Source organism: Battus philenor, unplaced genomic scaffold, assembly GCF_028537555.1.
Source record: "Battus philenor isolate CCGP_79_NKW_IND1 unplaced genomic scaffold, ilBatPhil1.0.hap1 SCAF_11, whole genome shotgun sequence".
In the NCBI taxonomy this organism is placed as follows: Eukaryota; Metazoa; Arthropoda; class Insecta; order Lepidoptera; family Papilionidae; genus Battus; species Battus philenor.
Window position 1 is genome coordinate 5,830,801 of NW_027181673.1, and position 27,139 is coordinate 5,857,939.

Genomic DNA, 27,139 nt, shown 5'->3' on the forward strand with positions numbered 1-27,139 from the left:
ATGCAAGGTGAAATATTTGCTAATTAATTTATGCGTAATGTACTTAGTACGCGTACACATTTAAGTGTTCATAAAAAAGGGAAAGGAAAAAAAAATAAATTTATTGTCTCCGTAACTTGGCGGGCAGCAGTCGCTTGTGAAATATAAATAGCGCATTTATTATAGTTCACGGCCTCTGTTACTAACTTACAGAATCTTAGCAAAATTATTACTATGTTATTCATATCATAAATATTTATGTATATACGTGTATATATAAATATATATATATATATATATATATATATATATATATATATATAATTACGTTAACTTATATAATAGGTATGAAAAACATTGTGTTAATGTAACTTTTTGCGAACAATTATGCATTACAACACACTCCCGTGTAGTCTAAATTATCTCGTGATAAATTTAAGAAGTTAATAAACAAAAAAAAAATCGTTAAAATCCTTTTTATAAGTGATAATAAAGCTTAGGAATGAAAGGTTCTACTATACTATAAGGGATAGTGTAAAAGTGACTACAGACAAAAACTGCTTTTTTAAGCTCTTGCCAGATTAAAGCACGTTTGAAATCCTCGCAGCTTAAAGGAGAAGAATGCCATTATATAGGAGATTAATCTGATTTATGATTCTATCAAATTAAGCTCTTCTGACATTCATTGGTAGAGAAATTTGTACACAAGCTATAATATATCATCACTTAAAAAGTCTTTCACACTATAATGGGATTATTTCATATTTTCGTTTAATAAACTTAAACTTATTACAAATTAATTAAGAGCCATGAAAGTGCATTATATCTTACAAAGTTGTCTACAAACGAGTAAGATATGTGACCTCTAAGACTACGTCACTAAGAGAGAATACAGATTATAATAAAATAGTATATAATGGTCTGTATTTTCCCTCGGTGACGTACGTTTAATGGTCACATATCCTCCATCCTTCTTCCTTATTTGTCTTGTCGTGATGGAGAAGCTCAAAACTTGTAGCTTATTCACCCACTGTGCAGTTAAGAGGGGCTGCATGGTCGGCCCGGACCTAAAATGGCCTTGATAAGATCACTTCAGGACGAACAAATGGGTTGCAGACTAGAAGTCTGAAAGTTTGTCTCTGCTTTCGCAAAGAAAGTGGTGTCACGAAAGGCAAAAGTTGTCGGAACGATGAATCGCTCTTTATGAATCCTTATGCGACTATCGGATCGTGCAACGGTTTCGGCTGCGGTGGGCCTATGGCGAATAATCTCCCTCCTCTGCCGATTTGTGTGTCCCATTGATCATCAAAGAACTCGGTGGAGTCCGATCGCGTTAGGTGGAGGCCGTGGAGCAAATGTGTGCTAAGTTCTGGTGCTCTTTAACTTGGGGGGGAAAGGAAGATTTACTCTCGCCCAAGATGAGTTGCGGATGTGTAAACACTTCTCCGTCTAATGGCTACAATCAAACTTGATAAATATATTTACACTTAGCTACATAATTGCCACTGCGAAATAACGAGAGCGAGCCATCTTCTTTTTCTTATTTTTAGCAAATAGATATCTACTGCAAGGCTTATACCCTCTCCTAAGATTACTACAATAACGGATCTTGCACTGCCCGCGGCCAGCTAATTCCTGCGACTTGAACTATGTTGTTGATCTATCTAGGGTTGGACTTGACTTATTTTTATTACTCAGTTTAAGCTCGCGAAGGAAATTATAGATTTATTAGTTTCGTAAAGTTATGAAAGCTAAAAGCGCCGACCAACACCGAATATTATTTATAATCTGATTAACGGCACAAATATTGTTAATTTGGCAATATTATACACGGACGGACTAGACCAGAGCATCAGAACCATTGTTACGACTAATGTTTTTGGTTAAAAAACTAAAGCGATACATTTTTTACGTATTAGCACAAATAAAATTTTATAAATATATATCTCCCACAGGTAATGCTATTCCTAAATGATAGGCGTTATTTTTATAATGTTAATAGCTATGATTATGCAAGAGGATCTCAAATTCAATTATATTATTACTCATATTTTTTTTGTAACTTTGTATACCATTAGAAGAATGGATAATATTTAGGTATATTCTTGTACATTTTGTATCATTATATCAATGAATATAATTGCCTATGTGACATCAATTTAAAACCGAAGCTTTAAATTATTGGACTCGTAATAAGTTCGTTACTTTATTTTTGCAATTCTGTGCAAGTTTTCTAAGAAAAGGATCATTATCTACGTTAACGGAGAACTTATGCTTTATTTACTTGTCAGTTTTTTAGATAATTAAAAACAAAAACAGTTGTAAAACGGAGAGGTTTTATTAGATATCATTTTGGTGTTAATTATTGAATTATAAGTTTTATTCATTTGGTTAACAAAACGTGAAAGTTCTTCTTAGTTTACGAATAATAAATCTCGTGAATTTTCAAAAAAATATTTTAATTTTTTATTTCTATTTTACGTTTTTTACTATAAAAGTGTAATAGTGTCAACAAAATGGTATATGGTAGCACATATTTGGCATGTGATTTAAATATTACTTACCAAAATATTAAGCAGATAAATATTTTCGTGAACTCACTGCACCCTGTGTACTTTATAGGAGCGTTTACTTCTAGCGGCGAGGACCATGTACACACGGGGACAGGATGATAGGGGACCCACTGCGATCACGATTCAATTCATTATAATACTACAACGACATAGTACCGCCAGTAAAAATATTCTTTTACATAGATCATTAGTATTTATTAAAATACTCATCGAATTATAAATCGTATCGACTATTTACGAACTAATACACGATACTGTATTACCATGCCAAATACTGAAGATGAATAAATCAAATATTAAACCGAAATGCATCGCTTGATATCTAGTTTCACCATTGAAACATAATTAGACGTAATTATCTTAAGAATGATGTCTTAATACACACGACTTGGTTTATAAACCCTTTAATAATGCATTTACCAGAATAAATAGTTATTTACTTGAATCGTAACTATATTTTGGCATAATCACTGTGAGTTACGTCTAAAATTTGCTCAAAGTGACGACGTAAAGTGAACGAAAGTAACAGATATAGCCCAGCGGGTTAACAAGTGAAAGGCAGTGAAAATGCCACTTAAAACACAGAACAGATGGCCACTGGGGGCTAAAGGTTCTAGGGTGGAAACCATGGACCGCCAAGCGCAGTGAAGGATGTCAACTGGAGGTTAAGATATGACCTTATTAAGGTAGTCGGAAAACGTTGGAAACAGGCCGCATAAGAAAAGTTTATGCCCAACAGTGGACGTCTCCCTGCTGAAATAATAATAATAAACTTTATAAATATTCAATACTTGATAGGAAGTAGAAGTATTTCTATTGACGCCTTCGGCATTAAATTCGCCGTTACATTCTGTACACGAAGTGTATAAATAAATAAAAAAAATTAGTAATTCTATAGTAACAGTATCTACATTTAAGGTTTAGTTACATATGAACTTTCAGCTGAAGATAAAGGTATTAGGATTATTCGTTAAATGTTTCAGATGTCTTTCAGGTGTCAAAATTGAAAAATCTCCAGGTGAAGATTTGATACTGCTAATACCAGAAATTGATTTCGTTATACTTTTTAATAAATTGTACCATCATCTACATTCTTCTTCGAATAAGCGAATCAGTACGACTAATATAATCAATGTATATGCTGCATCGCAATATGCGAACATATCTCAGTGGATACCTAAACCAAAGAGAGCCAAAGCCGCAAGCCTTACTGCCATTCAGTAAGGTTTGCGGCTTTGGACATTTCTCATAGAAACCACCATACATGTCTTATTATACGCGTAACACATATCGTTGTGTAAGACTTGTCATAGGCAAATCAACAAAATTAAACATTTTAAGATAATTTTTAAGGGTTACAGGTAAAAAAAGAAACAAATTGGAGCAGATTTTTTCATATTTTTTTTCAATATTGTTATAGCTTAGTAGTGCTTAACACGAAGAATGGATATAAAATAAATGATTATATTAATAGGAACCACTGAGAAGACAAATCCAAGGTCAACAATCCGACTATGTGTTCTAAAATTATATCACATAATTAGAAGAAATTCATGTCGTAGTGGAGCTACTTGACCATTAATTTGGTATTAGGCATCAATGCATTAAGCTATACAAAAAGCATTGTATTATACTATCACATGTTCTAAGTTTAATAATTTTTTGTCAGTTTTTAATAAAATCCAAACGTATTAAATCGGTTTATTAGCTCTTTCTTTGCTCTGCCGGAAGTTAATAGCCAGTCTTATTCTGATAAAAATAAATTTGTTTGGCGTATTTTACAATGACCACTTTAATAATTGATTACATATGAAACAAGTAAATTAACTTTATGATCGGTAAATATTAGCTGATGGAGATGTTAAACATTAATATAAATTTGCAACGTATAAATTGTAAACGGTTGACGGTTAAAGTGGAATATTTCAAACGACGAATATTTTCTAAGAATTTTAAGTATCTGCGCAATTTTATAAAGTTTCATTTCCACATAAATTTTGTTGCAAAGTGTAAGTAATCTTAATGTAAAGTCGTTCTCAAGTTATGATGTTACCGCGGGAAGTAGAGATACATTTATAATAAATTGGCTCCCAAACAAGTTTGCAGAGGATAGGCAGCAGCGTCTTTTGCGTATCAAAACATCACATTACGATCGTCAAAGCATTACGATTATGGTATATCCCCCCATGTATTATTGGAGGAAACCTATGCATTGCAGCGGAAGTCTATGGCCTAAAAGGACGACGAAATATGTCCAGAGCTATAATTCTTTACTGTATTTTTTAAAGTAATCGTATTAACTTAACAATTGTAAATCTACTGTGAAGTATATTCTATAATATTTTATTCTGTATACGTTCTATTGCACGATTAAAGCTATTGAAAGTGGTAGGTTGTAGTATTAAATTAAAAAAGAACTTAACGTTATCTAAGTCATTATTACATATATGTCATTATAGTCCATCAAGACTGAGCGGGTGCACCTTTTTGGAGTTTATCGGAATCAAAGTAATTTCTTTAACCATACAGTTTATATCATAAATACCATGTTTATGATATTATTATTGCTACGAGTAATTTAGTTTCTTTCTATACTCTTTAAAAAGATCGCATTAAGTCATAATTCCTAAAAAAAATAATTTAAATCGTTCATACGGTGGTAAAGTTGTAAAAGATGACTTTTATCCCTAAAGATTGTGATGAAAAATTAGAAAGTTCGATCAATTGTACATGGTATTTATGTTTCATTGAACATTTTGTATAATACATCAATCTGAGTTTTGTTCTCTACTAACAGGGAATCTTTTTTACTGACGCTACATTATACTGTGACAGTAACGAATATTTCGTGTAATATGAGAACCGCCATTTACCTTTTACAATAGTGATGTTCTTCGCACCGAATCGATAATATATATAAAAAAAAACCTACCAATATTTGCCAATTTCTTGTATATTTATTTATTTGTTATACAAAACCTATCAATGCCTTGGAAATATGGCGTTGGTGAAAAATGCTTAGGATATCATGAACGAGGGTCGTAATTTTTAATGTCCCGGAGCTACAGATTAAGCAACAACAACTTGTTTTTATTCATTGACTCCTGAATTTTGACAAACACTGGCTAAGTTATGCAAAAGAAATACGATAATAAAAAATACTTAATATCCTGGAAAGAGAGGCTTTAGATCCAGTGGACGCGCTACTTACTTACTTACAACTTACTAAGATGGACGGATCAACTTAAAGTATTCGCGTAATCATCCCTTTATAATGCGAAATGTGTTCGTGAAGACTAATAAATGCTTCGCAACTAAGTTAAGGAAGAAATTATTTTGTACTTCTTTAACTATTTAACTGGTTAATCGAAATAGATTACCTTACAATAGGCAAATGACCAATCTGTGAGATATATAGAACTAGGCGCTGTTAAGAATAATATTTCATCTAATGGTTATGCACAATACATTGAGTGTGGGCGATATTTCGGGCATAGATTTCCTTATTAAAGCGTTGATCAAATACCAGCTTCCGCACAGTCGTACACTTGTAAATATTCTATAGTTGCTCATAATAGAATCATTCTGTGTTCTTATAAAGAAAACATTTAAGACGACACGATAAGTTATTTCTTTTTATTTTATTTGTCATAAACTTGTTTTATACCACATAACACATTAAAGGTTTATTCCGTGACATTTACAGGAATCAATCAAGTAAACTTTTCGCCACATACAAACAGGATATTCGGCAATGTATTAAATAACGCCTAGCGCAATAAAAAATTTCCTTTCATATACGTAAACGAAAACAGCAATCTAAAGGAGTTAACGAAATTATTTCGCGTACGGAACACTAAATAAATCCTAATGTAGAAAAGTTTGCAGATTCAGTATTTTTTGTCCCGGTCTAAACTTTTTATAAATGCTTAATCGGATTTTATAGATTTCTCAAACTTGAGGGAGCAGATCTCGGAAGACTTTTAACATAAATCTCGAACGAAGGCTCCATCGAAACCACATTTCGGGCTGTGACATCACACACAATATTACTGTGGGTCTTCCGTCTGCTTTTAGATCTTGCGTCAGGTTGAATTATCACTCAATATGCATTTCGCGGGTTGTCTCCTCCCACAACATCCAGGACTTTTTGTTGATTAGCTGAGAATTGCTTTGTCAGCTATCTTATCGTCCGGATAATAGTGTCGCGGTCTAAGAACGGTACGACTTTTGAATGACCACGGAGGGAGATCTATAATCTAGCTACTCCTCTCTGATTAACAAAATATTAGTACCATTTGCAATAAATAGATTACGGTATAATCATATTTTGTTAGCTAGCTAGTAGGCTAGGTGTGCCTAGGTTTGTAAGAGATCGTGGCGTGGCGTGGCGAAATAGGGTGGGAAGAAAAGTAAACAAATATCGACAGTAGCACTACAGAACTAGCTTAGCTGACAGGCTTATTGATTTTTAATAAGAATTGGCTTGATGTAGACAGGACGAAACACAGTTCATCGATGAATTTTGGATGTAAAATTAGAAATAAACGGGAGCTCCCTTAAGAATAGGGTAAATCATGTATAATACGCCGTACATAACATATATTAACATATTGATGGTTCAAGGTAAAATAAAACATTTATCCGTTAATATTCCTATACTATAGGCAAAATTGAAGTTCATTGGAAATAAAACTATCAATAAAACCGATAAAGTTAAATATTTTATTTATATAAATAAGTCATCTACACTACATATTTCCATTTGTCAGATGGAGCATCATTGTGATAAAAGTTGCATTCCAACTTATTGGTGCAGGTTTTGCCATATCTGCAAGGCTTGGGGTGGTAGTAGTGGCAAGTCGGATTCACACAGTTGGGGTAGAACCGACACATATTGGCCACATTGCCCGCTGAAATTGACTTGTAGTTCGCTGCTGGGACCACATGGGATGCTGTGGAAAAATAAATAAATTTAGAAAGGAACTAATGTATAGCTACATCCGCTATGCAGTAGTAGTCATGCAATGAAGTGCACCGTTCGCCAGCCCGCTGATAAATGCGCGGGCGGTAAACAATGCGAAACACAACTACCACCGTTAATTTACTCTACACGTGTTTCGCCCCTCCACGGGGCATCCTCAAGTGCCCCGTGGAGGGGTGAAACACGTGTACACAACACCGAGTGAGCTCCGTCCTTGGCTATATTCGAATGTTGATGCGCGCTGTTAGCCGTTTTGGCTTTTACAGCTTCATCGGACTCAGGGCTCGCGGATCCGAAATAAGCGAGCTAATAAACTAAAAAAAAATCTACCGAGTGAGCTCCGTTCGTCACCGCTCTACCATTAATATGCTTCCGCCCCCCACCACCAGACAAAGTCACGTGAATTGGTGAAATATCCAATAATATATTATCATTAACTCGTCGGTAATTAAAGCAAATTTTACATACAGCGGTGTAGATGCTAATCTCTTTGAGTGATATCTTAAAGCGAGGTAATGGTTTTCTTTTTCTAAGAGTTTTTTTAAGTGTCTATTTTAGTGCGTATATGCGTGTGTTCGTGTTTGTGTATATGGGCATGTGAGTCCGCGTCTGTGCATGTGGGCGTTCGGCTTTGTATATAAGAGCGTGTGCACATGCGTCGTTTTCGACGTTGTACACGTTACAATGCGAACTTGTATGTGGATGTGTACGTTTATGCCAGTGCGCGTTTGTGCGGGTGGATTGATGTATGTATATGTGTGTTAGTATATGTATGTGTGTGTTCGGTGTATATATGTGCAAGTTGCAGTAAATGAGCAACTGTAACTTACAGAGTATAGGCGGTGTCGTTGGAGGGGTTGGTGCGTTAGGTGCGTGTGAGTAGACGCAACCGCGACGCGTACAGGCAGCTGCGAATTTGCATCGCGGGTGTGCAAACGCACACGCCGCTCCGAAACGGCATAGCGGGAACGATCGGCACCAAACTAGCTTCCTTTCTGCTTGGCTCACTGTACAAACAGTTTTATCGGTTATTATCATTTGAGCCATAGAATGTCCATTGTAGAGTATAGGCTTTCCAATAGGACCTGTGGAAATGGCTGGATGCGGCCTGGTGTGGCATTCAGAACAAACTGGTGCCGCACTCACAAAAAAGCACTAGATAATATTATTTTCGTCATCATCATCATTTTAGCTGTCGTACAGCCTTAGTTAGATATAGGCCTCTGATATACATTCCTCGTCTGTAGGGAAAACAGTCCCTTAATGCAAATTTGTCACTAGTTGATTTTATAACAAAATTTATATTATTATTTTTTGTTTGTTGTTGCCATGTACAGGTTCACTAGGTTTGAGTCACTTAGACCTCTGCCATTAGACATAGAGTTCACAAATTAATATACTACATATATACTATTTCAGCGGATTCAGGAGTATTCAATAAGTATCACAAAATTCTGATATGGTTATTTGATTGCCTTAGTAAGTAATTTATATGTAATAGAGGAGTTTAAAATTCTGACTTCTATTATGTTATTCTTGATATATATAAACTTTAAATTATGACTCAAAGGATCTGCAATATAACAGAGAAATAACTTTAAACAGATATTAAATTGATCTTTGCTAATGAAGTTTAATATAAGATATGACAAAAGGCCTTTGTGAAAAAATGTAATTTTTTTTTAAATCAAAACCATGTTAAAATATTAAAATAAAACTTACAAGTAGGCACAGAATCATATTTGTGTGTATTTATAGTTGTACTGACAGTAACATGGGTGTCGCTGCTTGCACTTTGTGTTCTCTCTCTTACTCTCTCCTTTTCTTTTCTCTCAACATTAAATACAATAGGAGATGCTTTCCTCTTCTTTATTGGTGGGCACTCCAATTTGTTTTCAGAACTTTCACTTTTAGAAATACTTTCATTAACTTTCCTTTTTTCTCCAGTATGTGCTTCTTCTTCTTGTTTGATTATAACTTGTGTATCACTGTCTTCACTTGTGTCACTTAATCTTTTCTTTGGAACATCACTAGTATTTGTTATTTGTTTCTTTTGAACCTCACATGAGTCACTTATTAGCTTCTTCTGTTCACTTGAACGAACTAATACATTTTGTTTTTTTGGAATAGTGCTTACTGTTGCCGATTTATTTGGGCTGTTACGTTTTTCCGTTTTTCCCTTTTCTTTGGTTTTTTCTTCGGTATCCTTTGTTTTTAATACACTTTTTGCTGGTTTAAGATTGTTTTTCTCCATATCCTCATCATCAAGGAGACCTTCCATCATAAGCTTCTTAGCAAGGAAAGCATTAGGCAAATACCCATCCATTGTTACAATGAATTGAGTATCTCTGTCCTTGTCAACTGTTGGGTTATGAATGTTACTGAAATGAAAACATATTAACAATGTTTTATTACTGACTTGAATTGTATATTTTATGTTAAGGTGAACTAGGAGAAGTTTTAACTTACATGGTTTCTATTACTAGTGTATCGTCCCTTTGACTTGTAGCTCTGTTAGGTATATAATCTGTGTTATTAATAACTTTTGTTATATTCATAGGTGGAAACTCTTTTTTATTTGTATCATTAGATGGTCTGAAAGTAAAAGATAATATGATTTAATAAGAAATATTTAGACATATATTTGAAGCAAAACTCAATAGTGTAGCGTTCTGGTGGCCACAGATATTATATTTTCATTGTTAAGCTTTGTGGTGCCTGATATTCTTTTTTATTATATCTTTTCATGACTTTCAATAAATGTTGTACAAAATCAAAAAGGATTTTTAATTTACGTGTTTTGAGAGGAAAAATAGGTAATCTTTCTACTATTATCCTCACGATTTTTACATAGCATACAAAAATATACAAATTGGTTGAGCTAAGACTTGTATATAATCATTTCGAGTTTTATGCTTACACATATGATGATTAATTATTTATATAGATGATTTTTAATATAATATTAGGATCAAAATGAATTTTAAACACTTACTTAGTAGTTTTATCTTCACCATCGCTGTCCAGGTCTGTGTTATTGATGGTCTCATTCTGTGTGTCCGTGGTTACATCTCTGGGCACCTGAATTAAGATCTTCTGAGCTTCAACGCATCGTCGCATCGGCAGCACTAATGCTCGTTTCGGTTTCGGTGGCTCAATCTCTATTTTTGGTGGTGCCTTTATGAAATTACAAACAAATCAGTTAACACATATCTCAATATCCATTACATTACATATCAGTAAATATGTGAATTTTAAACAACATTAATAAATATATACTAATATTACAGTGATCAATAAGCATGTACACCTATATTTGGATATACAAGGTGATTTGTTATAGAAGTAAAAACTTTAAAGTGGTCAATGTATATATATAGCTCATTCGCTATCAATTTATGTTTGGGATACTCTGTTCAAAGATTAATAGTTTCAAACATGAAAAGATAATGGTAAAAAGACGAAAATTATGAAACACTCTCATTTGCATACAGTGTACCATGTTTCAAACTAAAATTGTAATTTATCCTTATACAGGTTAAAAAGTGTAAAAGCTTTAAAGTGGTAAATATATAGCTCTCTTTCTGTCAATTAATGTATCATACACTATTTAAAATCAATTTATGTATTTGTATTTTAGAACTTCACTATCATTTAACTTTAAATGTTAAACTTGTTATTGTTCTGAACATATTAAATTATAACAATGTTCCTTTTAAACTACATATTTTGGGCATAGTACATTATAATAATGTTTATGTGAGTTAACTATTAAAATTTCAGTACTTTCACCATTATCAATATAGTTTTTACATGCCCCAAGTATGCATATGTGTACAGCTAAACAAAATACTTCATGCATGTTAAGGGAATTTTTTTCAGAGTATTTAACATTTTTGGCTTTACTTACATTAAGTAAACTCTTATGAGCGTCGGCCACAGCTTTAAGAAGCAAGTTAGAAGCGGGCGCCGTGACACGTGGTCGTGGTCGTACTCGCACCACACTCGCGCAAGTCGAACGGGCGGGTCTATTTTCAAGCACCGAAACCCTGCAGAAAATAAATAATAGTTGGTTAATACGTGTTTGTACGTGTTATAGTGTTATCGGAACCGCTGTACCGCGCTTAGCGTACGCGCGGCGAGGGGAGAAGGGAATATTGACCGCTTTCTCACGTAGTTTTCCTCGCGCGCGTTTTCGATAGCACAATGTTTAAAATAGATTGTTCATTGTTTTATAAAATTACATATTTGGATACTGCATCCATCTTTCATCTTTCTTTGAATAATACCCAACTAAATGTAAAAATATTTAAAAAATTTTAAAAATCGAATATTTAAATGTAATCACAATTGTAAATCAATAAGATGTTTCAAACATACTTTGAAGTCAGTCTTTTAGTCTGTTCATTCTTTTCAAAATTAGCATCTTCTGTACTAGAGCCCTTAGCGGGCTCAGGTGTACCACCTAAGCGAGTTTTTGCTGACTTAGATGGAACTGGCACAGGTTGTCTCTCCGGAGTAAACCTGAAACTCATTTTTATATATTAAAATTTAGTTCAAAATTAAAAATCTTGTATAAAAAGATGATTGAATACTTAGTAAGCCAGATATTATATCTTACTACCTTAAATGAGTTTGTAATTAACAACAACCTTTCAGGACTTGGTGGCTTTGTTGTCTCAACTTTTTCCTTTTCTTTGATATCTGCTTCCTCCTTGGAAGACTCTCGAACTCCAAGTCTGTCTCTTACCGGTCTCTTTGGAAGGTTTAGTTCAATATGGGGAAGAGTTTCTGGAGGTTTTGGAAAATCTTCAGGGGTGTCTGTAGTTGGTAATGGCGGAGGCGGTGGAGGAGTAGGAGACTTTGGAGGAACAAGTGGAGGAGTGGCAACAGGAACACTTTGGGAGACTTCCTGCAAATACATTAAATACCAGATTAATATCAAATAAGTTTAGTTAAGATTAAATACTTAATTAATTAAAAATGTCAAATATGTCTAAGCGAATTCACATTTTTTCGTTATGTTTAATAATGATAATAATAAAAGAGTATTTTGTAACCATTGATACAAAATATTTTTATTCACATTCATATATGGTTGTAAAATAAAATATTTCAAGAACCTAATTGTATGAAGATGTAAATCTTGTCCATATAAATATAAAACTACAAATAAACAATGTAGTTTGTAATATTAAAATAACATCCATATGAATATAAATATGGTTTGTAAACAAAATTTATATTTTTTAAATATTTGGTTTATCTGTCTTTGTTCCAGCTCATCTCTGCATTGGCTGGACTGATTTTGACAGGACTTACACTGGCAGGTAGCTGCTGTTATAATGAGAAACTTAGGCTACATTTATTTCAGAAAAATTAATAATAGAAACTAAACTAAATAATTTATTTATTACATTTCATGCGGATGAAGTTATAAGCACAACTAGTAATTTAAGAATTTCAATATCGAGCATACCAATGTAATGCATCTAAATTCAAGTGCCTAAAAATAAAAATTAATTATTATATTAAGGCCTTAATATTAATAAACCATATGATATAGTCTTTACAAATTGTCAATGTTCACCATTAAGCTTACCTTACAAAAAGTGACAGCGGAGACAAAAGAAAGTTTAAAACAATAGATTGATGTATAATTGTAACAATTATTAAAGTAGTTTTGGCCTTTGCTTGTTCCCCTAGGATCTCGTATAATATTTTGCATCAGTTTACTATATACATGCGTATTTAGTTATAAAAACTGTTCACTATTACTATTACTATGTGTCTAATCAAATTCTAGATGGTATATTATATTACATACCTGATATACATCTTCTGCAAAATCATTCATAAGTTCCTCAGCCTCAGTTCTTATGTTTAAGAAATCTTCATCATCGGACATTGATTCTAATTGATCAGCTAATTTTTGTTTTAACCCAGATATTTTAGTTTCAATTTCATGCATTTCTTTAATTTGATCTTCTCTTAGACCTCCAATTAATACTCTTGTAATACTTGTTTCTTTTAATACTGGTACAGGTTGAGATGATATTGTAGAAGGATCAATGACAGGTAGTATTGGACGCTTGGTTTCCTTTATCACATTTTTCTGTTCTGCAATTGTTTGTTGATGCTTGTCATCATCTAAGCTAATTCCATGATTTTTTAAAATTTGTCCAGCAAACACATCAGTAATTGAAGGTTCTGATTCCTTTTCAATGTTCATCAGTAATGGTGGTACATTTGGACGAATCATTTCATGATGTTTACTCTTCTTTTTATTTTTATGACCTTTTTTTTCATCTTTCTTTTTGTGAAATTTTTCCTTATCCTTCTTTTTAGCTTTTTTACCACCATCACTTTTTTTAACTTTTTCTTTATCTTTCTTCTCTTTAGATTTCCTTTCTTTAGATTGAGATCTTTCTTTCTTGTCAACATCTATCGCTACTGAAATTCCAATAAAGTCACATAAATATTAAATAGTACAAAATTAATTCTGTAAATTTATATTTCATGCATATTAAATTTTATGTGTCTTTAATGTGTTGATGTATTATTGAAAACAATTCATTTTTTAAATAACTAGGTTATAATAATTCTTTATTTCTCCTTCCATTACTTATTGTTAATATTATCTTTATGAAACCTTTCTTGAAAATACTTTAAAACCTTTTCAAGGTAAGGGATTAAGTAAATTTTTATTACTGTTTTAATATAATGTCATTTGTAATATTAGGAGTACCAGAAAGTAATGTCGTTTTTTTAAGTTAAATTCACATAACCACATTTTTTTTCTAATCAACAATATATTCACCTTCTTTTCCATTGCCACACGAGCTACAGCTCCGGCATAGAAAATTTGCATAAACCAAGCAGTTTTTCTGTAAAATATGTCCACAGAAACAACATTACTTTCAGGTTTCCCTAATACATCACAGTACATGTGACAAGTGTACAAATATGGTGTATATATATAAAATATCACAAGTGAATTCTTTACTCTATTTTATGATGGTAGGTTAAGATAAAACATACAGTTAATGTGTAGTCTACATTTTATGCACTTATGTCAAGTTTTACAAGAAAGATGTACAAGTGCATATTATTGTTAAAGGTAGAAAGCTCAAGCTCTAGCACTAGGATTAAAGTCTGCATTAAAATTTCCATAGTTTCAACAAAGGGCATTAAATTACTAGCCTTCATCATTCAGCTTATATTCATAGTATAGCTCAGTCTGGTGACACTCTTTTCTTTCTCTCACAAAAGAAAATAAGTTGTTAAATATATGTGAAGAAATCAAAAAAGTTAGAAAAATACTTACTAAGTGGTGCTGTCACAGTGACCTCTTGTAGTTTTTTCAGCACCTGATGCAGCCAATTAACAAAGAGATCTGTATTGTCTCCTAGAAATAATTGAAGATCCTCTTCCATTTGTGCCCTGGTGCGCTTATTGGCGACCATAACCATCACATAATCTGGGAGTTCGTCATCTGAAAAGAATAAGTATAAACCTTTTATTCCATGATAATCCTATATACAGTTACATATAAATAAAATTTAAAATTCTATATATGTTACATACCGACATAACAGCCCAATTCTGTAAGTTTGGCCTTGATAGCAGACTGAAAAAGAGAAAAAATTAAAATGTCAATAAGCAAAATGTTTGTTTATGTTTGGGTTAGTCTTGCAAAGGACATCTGCAAAGCAACCGAAGGTTATTTTTATTGATAAATTTTATTTTGTAGGTAAATTAATAAAATATCGTAAATATCCATATTTATACCCGCATTTTCTGCCCTATTTCGCTGCCGACAACATCCATTATTGAATTGTTTAATACACTACGTCACGAAGTAAATGTTACTTTTTTAAACTATTATAAAAAACTATTAATTACTGACACTAAATGTAATATCACTAATATAACATGCAGAAATCTTATTCTAATAGTGGAAAAACAATTTTTATACAGAAACCAGATATTTCACTTTAACTTTGATTGACAGAACCACAGAGAACAGATTCATAGACAAATTAAAAGATTTTTATACAATAAAATTTTACATTATCTTAAAAAGACACAACTGCTATAAAAATGGAAAAATCCTAGTTGGGTTACAAATCCTCCGAAATCGGTAATAATTTTTTTAAATATTTTTTAAAATTTTTGTTCTGGTCCGCCTTATGCAATATGAAATAAGGTTTATTGCAGTAAGTTAATAGTACATGCTGTATATGGTCCCCAAAAATGCAATTATTACCATCAAGAGGGCTAAAAATAATTGTATTTTTAACATGAGTTATTCAAGTTTTGTTTTGTTCAACTATTATTTTTGGGTTTAATCACAAATTTAATTTACCTTAAGCTAAAGGGCCATTTTTTTAACAATAAATATGTAGTTTAAAGGTTCATTATACTATTAACATAAGAATCATTCTGCAGCCAGTAATTTTTTTTGTTAAACTTTTCGATTTAGTCGTAATTCTACCATGGAGGTGGTAACTTTTTAATATTTCATTTATATATTGCAAATCATTTTTTGTTTCAAGTTATTTATATAGTTAAGGCAGTTTCATATGCTGTGAACGTTTTCACTTTCATAACCTAAAAAAAAATCAATAAATTGCTTGTAGATCACTTATAAATCACTTTGTTACAGGTACAAAAGCTTTAAATGTGTGAATGTATAATTCAGTTTCCCACAAAAAGTTTTAATGCTTTTACTCCTAAATCCAATCATTCTGTATGAAGTTATTAGGTTGAAATATATAACATTGATTTATTTTTTGTCTCGGAATGCGACAGGGTAATAATTTCTGGCAGTACAAATCTCCAGGGACATACATTAAATAATAATTAATTTATACATTTAATTATCTGAATTTTGAAAACTGCGTATTATTTCATAATTTATTATATCTGAAACCATTGGTTTTCGCGTAGGAATAGATACCATACTTTAATTGGCAACAAATGAGCTATACATTGACCTCTTTAAAGTATTTACGCATGTAATCATTAACCTTATGTACTATTTATAAAAAAATAATACCTGGGCTAATAATTTTGGTAACACTAATTATACAAAACTTTCCAGACGATCAACCTGATGCACCATGGCCGTGGTATAACTATCGTACGTGAACCTAAGTTTCAAATGCTTCTTATAATGCAGTCCTCTAAATAAATGGAATTTGAATCAATAAGCAACAGGTGCAAACCATTATTTGCACCCGATGATACTTACTTTTACTACTAAATTGTTAATATAGTGGAATTAAATAAGTAGTCATGATAGCGCATATATTAATTTTAATTAAGAAACAGCTGTGTCTATTGATTCAAGTAGATAATAAATGAAATAATTTGCTTGGGAGTCCTTTGTGCAAACTAAATATACCTTTGATATTTGTCAGTACCTGTTAGTACAGGAATATAAAGTCTCAGTTCCTTTAGTTCACGTTATTTGATATTTAATAATTCCTCATTATTTTCTTAACCTTATAAAAGTGTCAGTTTTCTCAATGTTTGAACAAGAATAAATTATAGTTGAATTTAAAATAATTAGTTACTTTGATTACAAAACATCGGTGAATACAATTAAGTGTTTATATTCGTGATAAATAAGGTAATAATGTGTATATTGAATAAATTCAAGATATTAGTAATTACACAGGTATACCGTAAACCGCTGTGTTTTTACACACAGCGCCCGCTGAAAGCGCGGCTAAAACTAGAACAGAAAATATTTTATGCAAAATTTCCGATTCATAGGTTTTTTTTATACCGACCTGTAGGTCGGACGGGATTTTAAAAATTGAACTGGTGTGCTAGGATTGTGTCGACGAGTCTACACTTTTAGGTTAAAAGCTTTTACTTACACATAATACTTATGCTGGTGATAAGAAATCTTCTTGGGGATTATTATTATTATATATTACTTCTTACTCCTTCACTCATTATTTTTAGGGGTACGGAAATTTCGTATTTACGAAATAGATGCGAATAAATGCGAAAATTACACATAAATGCGAATAAATGCGAAATATATGGTAGTGTTTGTATGATGGATTATTAAATTATTATCGTATCGCCCGAGTCGCGACTCGCGTCAATTAAACTTGAGTGAAGTTCGTTTTGGACGAAACGGTCGACTCACTTTTTGGACACGAACTGACTCGACAGAACGAAAGCTTTCGAGTCTCTCTTGTTCGTTGCCTATCGCTCGAGTCGGGGATGTTGCATATGAGCACTCGAGCAGTGTTCATTTGTAACGCTTTAGGCACGCAAGTGTTTTACAAAAATATTTTTTTGTGTTCTTAAAATGGGACGCCCTAAGAAAGATTTGGTAGTTAGAATACTAGAATTTAAGAAAGATGGTCTGTATGTGTCCGACACAAATATTTTGATGTGCCAATATTGTAACATTCGTTTGTCTTAAGGACTATGAAGGAATTGATGAGACAATGAAAACTATGTTGAAATCAGCAAGCGACAAAAGTTTCAGTAAGCTTTCTCTTCACATGAAATTAAATAAGACGAACGAGGCTTTCTTTCACATTGGCCAATTGTTTTCCCCATCTGCGGCTGCAAGTTCAACCACATTAAATATAAACGTATTGCTGGAAAGCTTTTCGAAAATTCCTTTTTTCCAAGGATTTCCTCAAAATGAGTTAATTGATGGGCATGCGCACTTTCATAGGTTAATTCTTCGTTCTATTAATATAAATGAAAACCCCAATATAAGGAACATATTGTTGGCTGTCAAATGCAACTTTCCGTCCTTTGCCGAAGCAGCATTACAGAGTATTTGGAGTCCAACCAACAGCGTGGACGCTGAACGCTTCTACAGCATATACAATGTCGTCGTAACGGACCGAAGAACGACGCTTAAGGAGTCAAATGTTGAAATTTCCACAATGTTATCTTTTAATTAATTAAAATTGTTTTATGTTAAGACTTGTAAAAAATTACTAAACAAGTATTTTTGTTTAATAAATACCTAATTTACCCAAATTTTACAATTTCAAAAATATAAATGCGAAATTTATGCGAAATTTTTAAATTTTGAAAAATATAAATGCGAAATTGGTGATTTTTTTTTTTGCGAAATTTCCGTACCTCTAATTATTTTATATCATTCGTTAGGAACCATGGATCGGGCAACCAACCCTTCTGGCCATAAATATTCTACCAAGAACACAAAACTGACATGATCCTTTTACTGGTAAAGATAAAGGCATCTGAAGGAAATTCTGAACGGGATTTTTTTATAAATGTTTGCCCGGGGGCGTTTGCAGCTTCCCTAGACTCGAAGTCACAGAAATATTTCACCGCATTGGGAGGTTCTTTAGAGTACTTCAGGAGCGGAGAGAGATATTCTATATAAAGAATAGTAAACCGTACAGAAAACGACTACGGAATACTTTAGTATTGACAAAGTCATATGACTATTTATGCACCTGTGGGAATAATATCATAAACAGTTCCCACAGTCTCGAATTTATCAACAAGACGATTATTCTTTCTTCTCTTGTATACTATATATTCAATTGTTGCAACTACTTACATCTAAATCCTTAGGTTAATCATATACTACACGGAGTGATGGGGTGCACTTTGGCTTAACTCTTAATTTGATTATTATTTAGCATTCTAAATTGACGATACTAAAAAAGATCGAAACTGGCTACTTGACGGATTAATATCTAAATAAAATGAAAGATACTATTCGTCCTAAAGTAAAGTGACGATCTGAAAATTCCATTTCAGCGTTAATAAAATTTAGCACACCGATTCAGGTCATGCAATATTTAGTTTGTTACCACTCAGTCAATAAGTTGATGATATATCTTGCTTTATAAATATACTTGAAGTGTTTTTCTGTAGTAATAGTCAGTCATCAATAATAGTGGCTGAGGTCGAGATAGTGAGGTAATAAATCGTTTCATTTGAACTAACATAACTTGATTACTTTTTTAACTTACTGTTTGCGAGAAATATTTCCTTGGTTAGTATTATAATCAATTATGCTTTGATAAATAGGTTTGACACACGTTTAATTTGTTAAAAATTTTATAACGGAATTTCCAATAGCCTTCGTTGCGTTAAGACGATGGTCTAAGACCAATGTGCGTTATTAGTGATCGCTTTCGACATTAAAACGTGATCTTCCACTTCTTCGGGCTTTATTGACAAGCTCACAATCGTTCTATAAGCCCGAGATTTTTCAAAGAGATTGAATGAGGAATGCAATATCCGTAAACGATCGAATGTAATCAATACAGCCCAACCAACCGATATTGTCCAGCAGATTGGCTAGTTAGAAAGGCAACGGGCTGACCACGCAGCAGCAAACCAGATGATGGCTGCTTTAAGGTTCTGAAATGGAAACAACGTTATTACCTCCACCTACTAGGTGGACATACGATCTCATTAAAATTGTTGGAAGATTGGATGCAGGATTGTACGGCTAAAATGATGAAGATGAATTTAGAGATTTACAAATTTTCTTCTTTTCTTTAAACTATATTTGTTTTCAGTATGACAGGGCTCTCCGGTAGGAAGTACACTCGGTATCAGTCGGTTCGCTACCGGAACTAATTATTAGGACTAGAATACTACGGGAAACAGTAGCACGCCTAATGTGTGATCGGTAAATTAAGCTAGCCATTGGTGTCGGATTCAAAGTGACTAAGTTAACCATAAGTCCCGTCGTCGGATATGTTTGTATGCCTGGTTTAGTGTGTGGCCAGGCGTTGGGCGTCGTGCGGAATAAGTGATCAACGTCACCGGTCTTGCGAATGGGCCGCATGGGTGTTCACGCAGTTAGAAGCGTCTGTTAGCTGTAACTTGCTGGCTGGCAACCAGCGAGTAGCAGCTCGGGTACTTGTCTGTTCACCACAACTGGCTGTAGTTTAGGCTAGAGCCCGAGATAGAATTGGAAAGTTAGTGTGCCAAGGACTTCAGTACTATATTAGGATAAAATGGGAGCCAGCTTACCTGGCACCCGATCGAGGATTGAATCGTTAGTGCGTTTTTGAACGTGTTTCTTTAAATCAATCATCTGGTTAGAGAGTCAGATTCAAAAGAATACTGCTATAAGACATGATGGAGACAAGGCATACCGTAAATATGTCGCTGCCCTCGGGCGGGTGTACTGTACCCATTGGTACAACCTAACAATTGGGAATTTATTTTGTTACAATATACTTTGTGCTTATCAAAATTAGCAATCAGATAAATAGAGATACATTTGACATTGATTCACAGACGTTCGACCCAATCAAAGATATTAAAACTAACAGTACGCTATAAAGATGGTGTCAGAAGACGTATTGCAGCTACAGCTGATGGCATACGTTCAATTTGATAAAGCAATAAAGTCGCAACTATATAAAATGAATTTGCAGTTTTATTGTTTAAGGGCTCCGCTGAAAATAAATCGAGGTGTCGATAACATAACCTGTAAAGCATAACGGTTTCATCGAATATCTATAAAATTTACAAGTAGTGGAGACTGGATAAATATTTATTATTTTCTATTATATTATAATATTATCTACAGTCCATAATAACAATGCGAGAATATTTTGCTGTAAGTTTTACTGTATTCTAAAAATTTTTGTCAATACGTATAAAAGCGAATGGTGTTTTACTTTTTTTATTAGTAAAATTAAATGACTGTTAAAAAATACTATCGATTAATAATTAGATTTTTAAATAAAGAATTGTGAGAACGTTTTGTTGTGTAATTCTCGTCATCCGCGTATATTCTCATATTCCGTTAGCTAGGCGCAAATGTGGCCAACAACTTATTTTTGATTTTTGGGTTAATGTTATGGCCGCTTAAGATATCGATGTAAAGAACATAAAGTTAACTTAACTTACACAAATTTGGTTACTCTATTCATCGATACTAGTTTGTTTTAATAGTTATTTCATTTTATAAGTAAATAAATTTATTTATTGTATTATATTCACAATATGTATTATACCTTGCTTATTATATATATTTATATATATATGTTATATACATATGTATGTATGTTTATATTTGTTTGTTAGTAAATATGTATTTTTTGTACACGTAAACTACCCATTATTAGTACTTTCACCTTTTCCATACTATGGTTGTCTGTAAGAGATTGCCTTGTGTGATAAGGCCGCCCTTTGTACTTTTTTGTATATTATTGTGAAACTTATTAAATGTATTCTTATGTGTACAATAAAGGATATTAAATAAAAAATTATTAAATAGAAGAAGACCAACTCTCACTTTTGTACATATGAAGTCTCTGGGGGAAACCTATGTCCAGTGGTGGACATATTGCGGCTGAAATGACGATGATAATAAAAAAAATCTTTGTTACGTTATTAAATCTTTGAAATTTACCGTTACATTTGGTTTTAATATTCTCTACGTGTATAGATAAAAAGACCTTTTCGCTTTCTAGTCTCATATGTTCGTAAATCCAATAGTAATTTCAACCACATGGTCGGGTCCACTGAAACAGTTATAAATTTCATCTGCCTCTTATTATATTAGCTATTAGTTAAATTTTATTTTATCACTTAGGTTTTGATTCGAAAATTTAGATAGTATATTTGTAGTATTAAAAATTTTATTGCTACTTTATTTAAGTTCTTCATATCGTATCCATTTTATAGTAAATTTTAATAAAATGCTAAATTGAACACGAAATGAATATGAATTTTATAAAAGTTTTTAGTAAAATTTTATTAACAATTATTTCATTATTAAAGCTTAAATATATATATATAAAGAGAGAGAAATATAATTCAATAGACACAGACAATATGTATATATTATAAAAGTTGTGTATAGAATGTTATTCAAATCATGTTTAGACGTGAAAAAGGAAAGAGTAATAAATTCGAGAGTAATAATATATTCCGCATAATTCTCAAACATGTAATATCTTCGATAATTTTACTCAAGTATGTTATTAAATAATAGTACTGTCACAATGTAATATGATCAACGTAATATTTTTTGTGTACCGTTCTTTACCTCGCTTTTAACACATTGAAAGCCTTTGATCCACGCTTGATCGATCTAAATAAAGACGCAGGTGAAATTTTTCTCTCCAAAAACTTTTCCAGTAATCAAGTTTGCGTTGTTTGCACTTTATCAATCAGTGACGCTAAGTAGCTAAGTTTGTTTGATATATTTAAGTAGTATTTTGTAGTGGATCCATTACACATGAATATATATTGCTTGCGTACTTTTGTCACCAGTCGCAATTATTAACATTTTATTGTTCTAATTAATAAATTCTAAACTAATTCAGAATCGACAATATGTAAGGAAAAGTTAATGTTAGTTTGAGTTACTTTTTTTTGTATTTTATTAATGAGTCAGTTCGGACTATAATCTTACTTTTCAAAACAGAGCTGTGCTGACTAATTATAATTTAAAAGCAAGAAATTCTCATCAGGGATCAACACCAATACCAAAACCATTCAATGCCTAATATTATGGCGGTTACTTCTTGGTACATTTTCAATAACATATTATTTATGTGTCAAAATTTAAATATTTATATAAAAATAGTAAAAAACGTGGCACATATGTACAGGGAATATACTCGTAACGCCTAAATTTCGTCTTCATAAATCATTCATGGGTCTGGGTGTACGCATATATAACAAAGTTCCATTAGATACCTTAGACTTTTCTTTTCTAGTTTTAAATCTAGAATTAAAGATATTTTTATAAGTTAACTAGCTGATCCCGCAAACGTTGTTTTGCAAAAAAAAATATATTTTAATTTACAAATAAAAAATAAGGGTTGATCGTAGAGGGGTGAAAATTTATGGTTGTATGTATTCTTGTATGCTGTATCATAAAAAAATTAAAACAAAAAATTTCGTTAAAAAAATAATTTTTTTTTACGTGTGAACAACCTTTATCACTTAGAGGTATAGAAAATAGATAGTAGCCGATTCTCAGACCTACTGAATACGCATATTAAATTTGGTAAAAATCAGTCAAGCCGTTTCAGAGGAGTTCAAGTTCGAACACCGTGACACGAGAATTTTATATATTAGATTTTATTATAGTATTTAAAAATTTTTAGTTGATCGAAATGTATGTAAACTCGGTTTGATAAATTATTTGCATTCTAATGCATACATCAATTGTTAAATTTAATTTGCATTCTAATGTATTCTAATTGCATTCTAATGTATACATCAATTGTTAAATTTAATTTAAAAGGAGCAACTGTTAAGTTTTTGGCCGGCTTTTCTCAGTAGATCAGCATTCCAAGCCGGTAGTAGCTTAACACTTATAATGTAAAAATAATACTGACGATTCAAAGGTGGGAGTAAATGCCTAATTCAATGAATTACTTTGTACTTCAATGTGAACTATGACTTGATGAAACATTATAAACATTATTATAAATTATTCCCAGATAACAAATAACTTTTATTCGTATCAAATAAATATTTTCTTTTATGTACGATTGCCGCCATACACGCTAGAATTCACCGACGAACACAATTCAAATAGAAGTCCTTTTTTAATAAAAATGTCTTGCGACGAATACTTTGATATGTAGCTGTGCGGCAATGTCGAGCGAATTGTTTATAATTTCCATCATCTTTTTTAAAATAGGCAGTTGACAGAAATCTTTACAAAATAAAGTGATAGGAAACTGTTGTTTGGAATTAATACGTACAAATATCAACGCTTTCAGGGAAATCAAGGATTTTTTTTAATATAAATTCCCTTTATGTCAAAAAAAATACTAATCTGGAATGTTTTGAGGTTTTTTTACCGTACATTAATACCGAACAGTCTGTATAAATAAGAAATAATATATATATATATATATATATATATTGCGTAGCATAATATTTGAGAACGGCTTGACCATATACCTATTTTTTACATTTTTCTCTTAGTTTTAAATCTAGATTTAAAAAAAATATATTGTTTATTATAGGATTAAAATGTTTATAGTTGATCGAAATGTGTGAATCTTGGTTTGTTGACTAATTTGCATGTTAGCTATTCTGATGTGTACATCAAACATTGTTAAATTTCATTTAGAAAGACCAACTGTTGAGTTTCTAGCCGGCTTTTTTCAACAGATCGGTATTCCGAGCCGGATATCTATGCAGCGAGAAATGTAAAAGGAATAAAATAAATGTCTTAAACATTAAACAAAGTTAATATATTAAAAAATCACTCTGCAATCCTTTTATTTATATGTTTTTCTATAGAACTGCGACAGGGCTATAACTTTGAATTGTACGACGTCTGTTGGAGCAGCCAGTAAAAAATAAAAAAATAAGTTAGAGGTTTATTGTAGAACACTTTTCATAAATCATTTTCTTATTCGTGTCTTGTTTTATTTTTATTAAGAAAGCCATTTAATAATATTTATGAAACTAAACAACGATTTTAAGCCAGAAACGTACTCTTTGTAATACTCATGATGAATTTTGTTCCATTGTGATAATGTAAAGGATGCTTTTGCCTCTGTTCGGTATAATGGGGTAAGTATCAAAAACCCCGGGGTTTTACAAGCTACGATTAACTTTAAAGTAGAACACAACAATTCTTACACGTTATTGTTATATGCCTTTGTTCCAATATTTAGATGGACGCTAGACGGTAGCAAAATAGGAAGTTGGGGGTAGATTTATTGCTTCATAAAAACGTTGCCCTAGTTGGAATCTTTCCAAAATACAGAAAGCCAATCGTTTATATTCAGACACGCCTCTTTTATCAATGATAACATTTTAATTATTATACAAGTACAAATGATAAATAAACTATATGATCTTAATCCGTTGATATTTATAAATTGTGTGTTATGTTTATTAATAAAAATATTACATAAAAGTCATCAGAAGTGTGTCTTATGTAGGAAACGGGTTACCCTTCTAATGTGAAGGTAGTAGAAGTATCACGTCTCACTCCCACCTGTTAAAACCTCACGGTTTTCTTTCAACACGGTGTTATTGAAAGAGCTCGATGGCTCCCAAATCTGGTAAATTGTGGTACTTAGTGGCCCGAGCCAAGGCACCCCAAGTAACACAAGAGCTTTGTTACCTTAAAAAAGGTTTTAGGCTAAGCGTCCTCAGTGCCATGTAAACAAACCCAACGAATCTGCAAATTCTAGTTGAGCAGCAGTGTGAACCCGATCAAAACTATTGCTGGAACTACTGAAATGCTTTTTAATATTAGTGTATTTTTTTCGAAATGGCCTTAAAAGATAAAATATAATGCCGCAACATCTTAGGGTACAGCTAGAATCCCCACTAATTATAATAAGTATATAAAGAGTATTTTTAAATTTCTGTTTCTTTTTGCTGTGTTCTGTGTTCTTCAGATTTATTATGCTAGACTAAATAACCAAATTAATCAATAGAAATTAGTTTATTTTTAAGTGTGAACATACAAGCTGGGCGATAACTTCAACGTTTATTATATATAGAATTTATTATTCATCTATACCAAGATCTTTTTCTTTATTTAATCTTTTTACAGTATTGCCTTTCAGTGTTACTGCACACCATTTCAAAATATTATTTGACGCTTCATTAATTCTACGAGACAAGACAGAATTAAAAGTGTTAAACAAATTTGCAAATCTGATATTATGATGATAACAATTACTTGTATTATTATAGTAAATATTAATATTTCGGGGACACATTGACTACTGACAAGTCGCTTAATGAGCCTGGAGAGGGCTATGCTCTGTATTTATCAACGAAACAGAAATGAGGAGATCCGTAGAAGATTAGAGGTAACAGAGATAGCCCTACGAATTGTTTTGATTGAATAGGGAGAAAGTGGTCATATAAACTGTACTGTAGACAATTTTTGGCGTTGTAAAAAAACAATTAAATAAGACACCAAGAAATAATTAAAAAAAAAATTAAAACAAAAAATTAAATAAATATGGTTTAGTGCAAAATTGTTTAAGATTTAACAAAGAAGTTATTTTAAAAAGAGACTAGAGTAACTTAGCTCAGTAATCACTGTGACAAGCAAGAACGCGGCCCAAAAAAACAGAAATATTAACCGTAAAAACAAAGCTACGAACCGTAAGGTTTGTGGTATATAGATTCCATAAAAAATGAAACAAGCTACATTGAAGATCTGACGCCTTAAGATTCTAAAGTGAAGATCGTGGATAGGAAAGCGCAGCGTAGAACATCTACTCACAAGATGAACACATGACTTTGTTAAAGCAGTCAGAATTCGCTAAAGGCTGGACAACGGGTCTAATTGTAAATTTATGGGGGAGAATTATGGTCCAGTCAAAGTCCTAATGATGAAATCATGATGATAATTCTCAGAGATAGTACAGTAAATAATAATACTAGTTAAGAAAACTAGAGTTATAAATATAATTATAGAACCACTAAATTTCATCCACTAATTTTAATTGAGTATAAGTGAAGGCGTACTTCATACGCGATGTGATTGCAACGTATTCCGCACAAAGGCACGGCTGAGTGCACTTTTTTATCGAAGTGGATATGAAAATCGAATACGTGCCCCATAAGAGTTGAATAGGGTTAAAAAACCTTCACGTACGAACAC

At 32.2% G+C, this 27,139-nt stretch overlaps 2 protein-coding genes across 2 annotated transcripts in view; both read right to left on the bottom strand.

Annotated features, from left to right (window-relative positions):
• Window positions 1-2,607, bottom strand: part of LOC137929444 (arylalkylamine N-acetyltransferase 1-like) — an 80,314-nt gene extending 77,707 nt beyond the window's left edge. Inside the window, exon 1 of the mRNA XM_068772407.1 lies at window positions 2,544-2,607. The gene's annotated coding sequence lies outside the window, so the exon portion shown is untranslated. The remainder of the gene's footprint in view (window positions 1-2,543) is intronic.
• Window positions 2,608-7,256: 4,649 nt separating this feature from the next.
• Nab2 (Nuclear polyadenosine RNA-binding 2) lies at window positions 7,257-15,543 on the bottom strand. Its single transcript, XM_068772288.1, has 12 exons — window positions 15,328-15,543; window positions 15,124-15,166; window positions 14,864-15,031; window positions 13,364-13,989; window positions 12,189-12,448; window positions 11,917-12,060; window positions 11,447-11,585; window positions 10,532-10,713; window positions 10,006-10,131; window positions 9,259-9,917; window positions 8,367-8,543; window positions 7,257-7,507 (listed from the first exon to the last, which is right to left on the bottom strand). The coding sequence occupies exons 1-12, from the start codon at window positions 15,364-15,366 to the stop codon at window positions 7,299-7,301; spliced, it is 2,772 nt and encodes a 923-aa protein (XP_068628389.1). The 5' UTR covers window positions 15,367-15,543; the 3' UTR covers window positions 7,257-7,298.
• Between the last annotated feature and the right edge of the window lie 11,596 nt (window positions 15,544-27,139).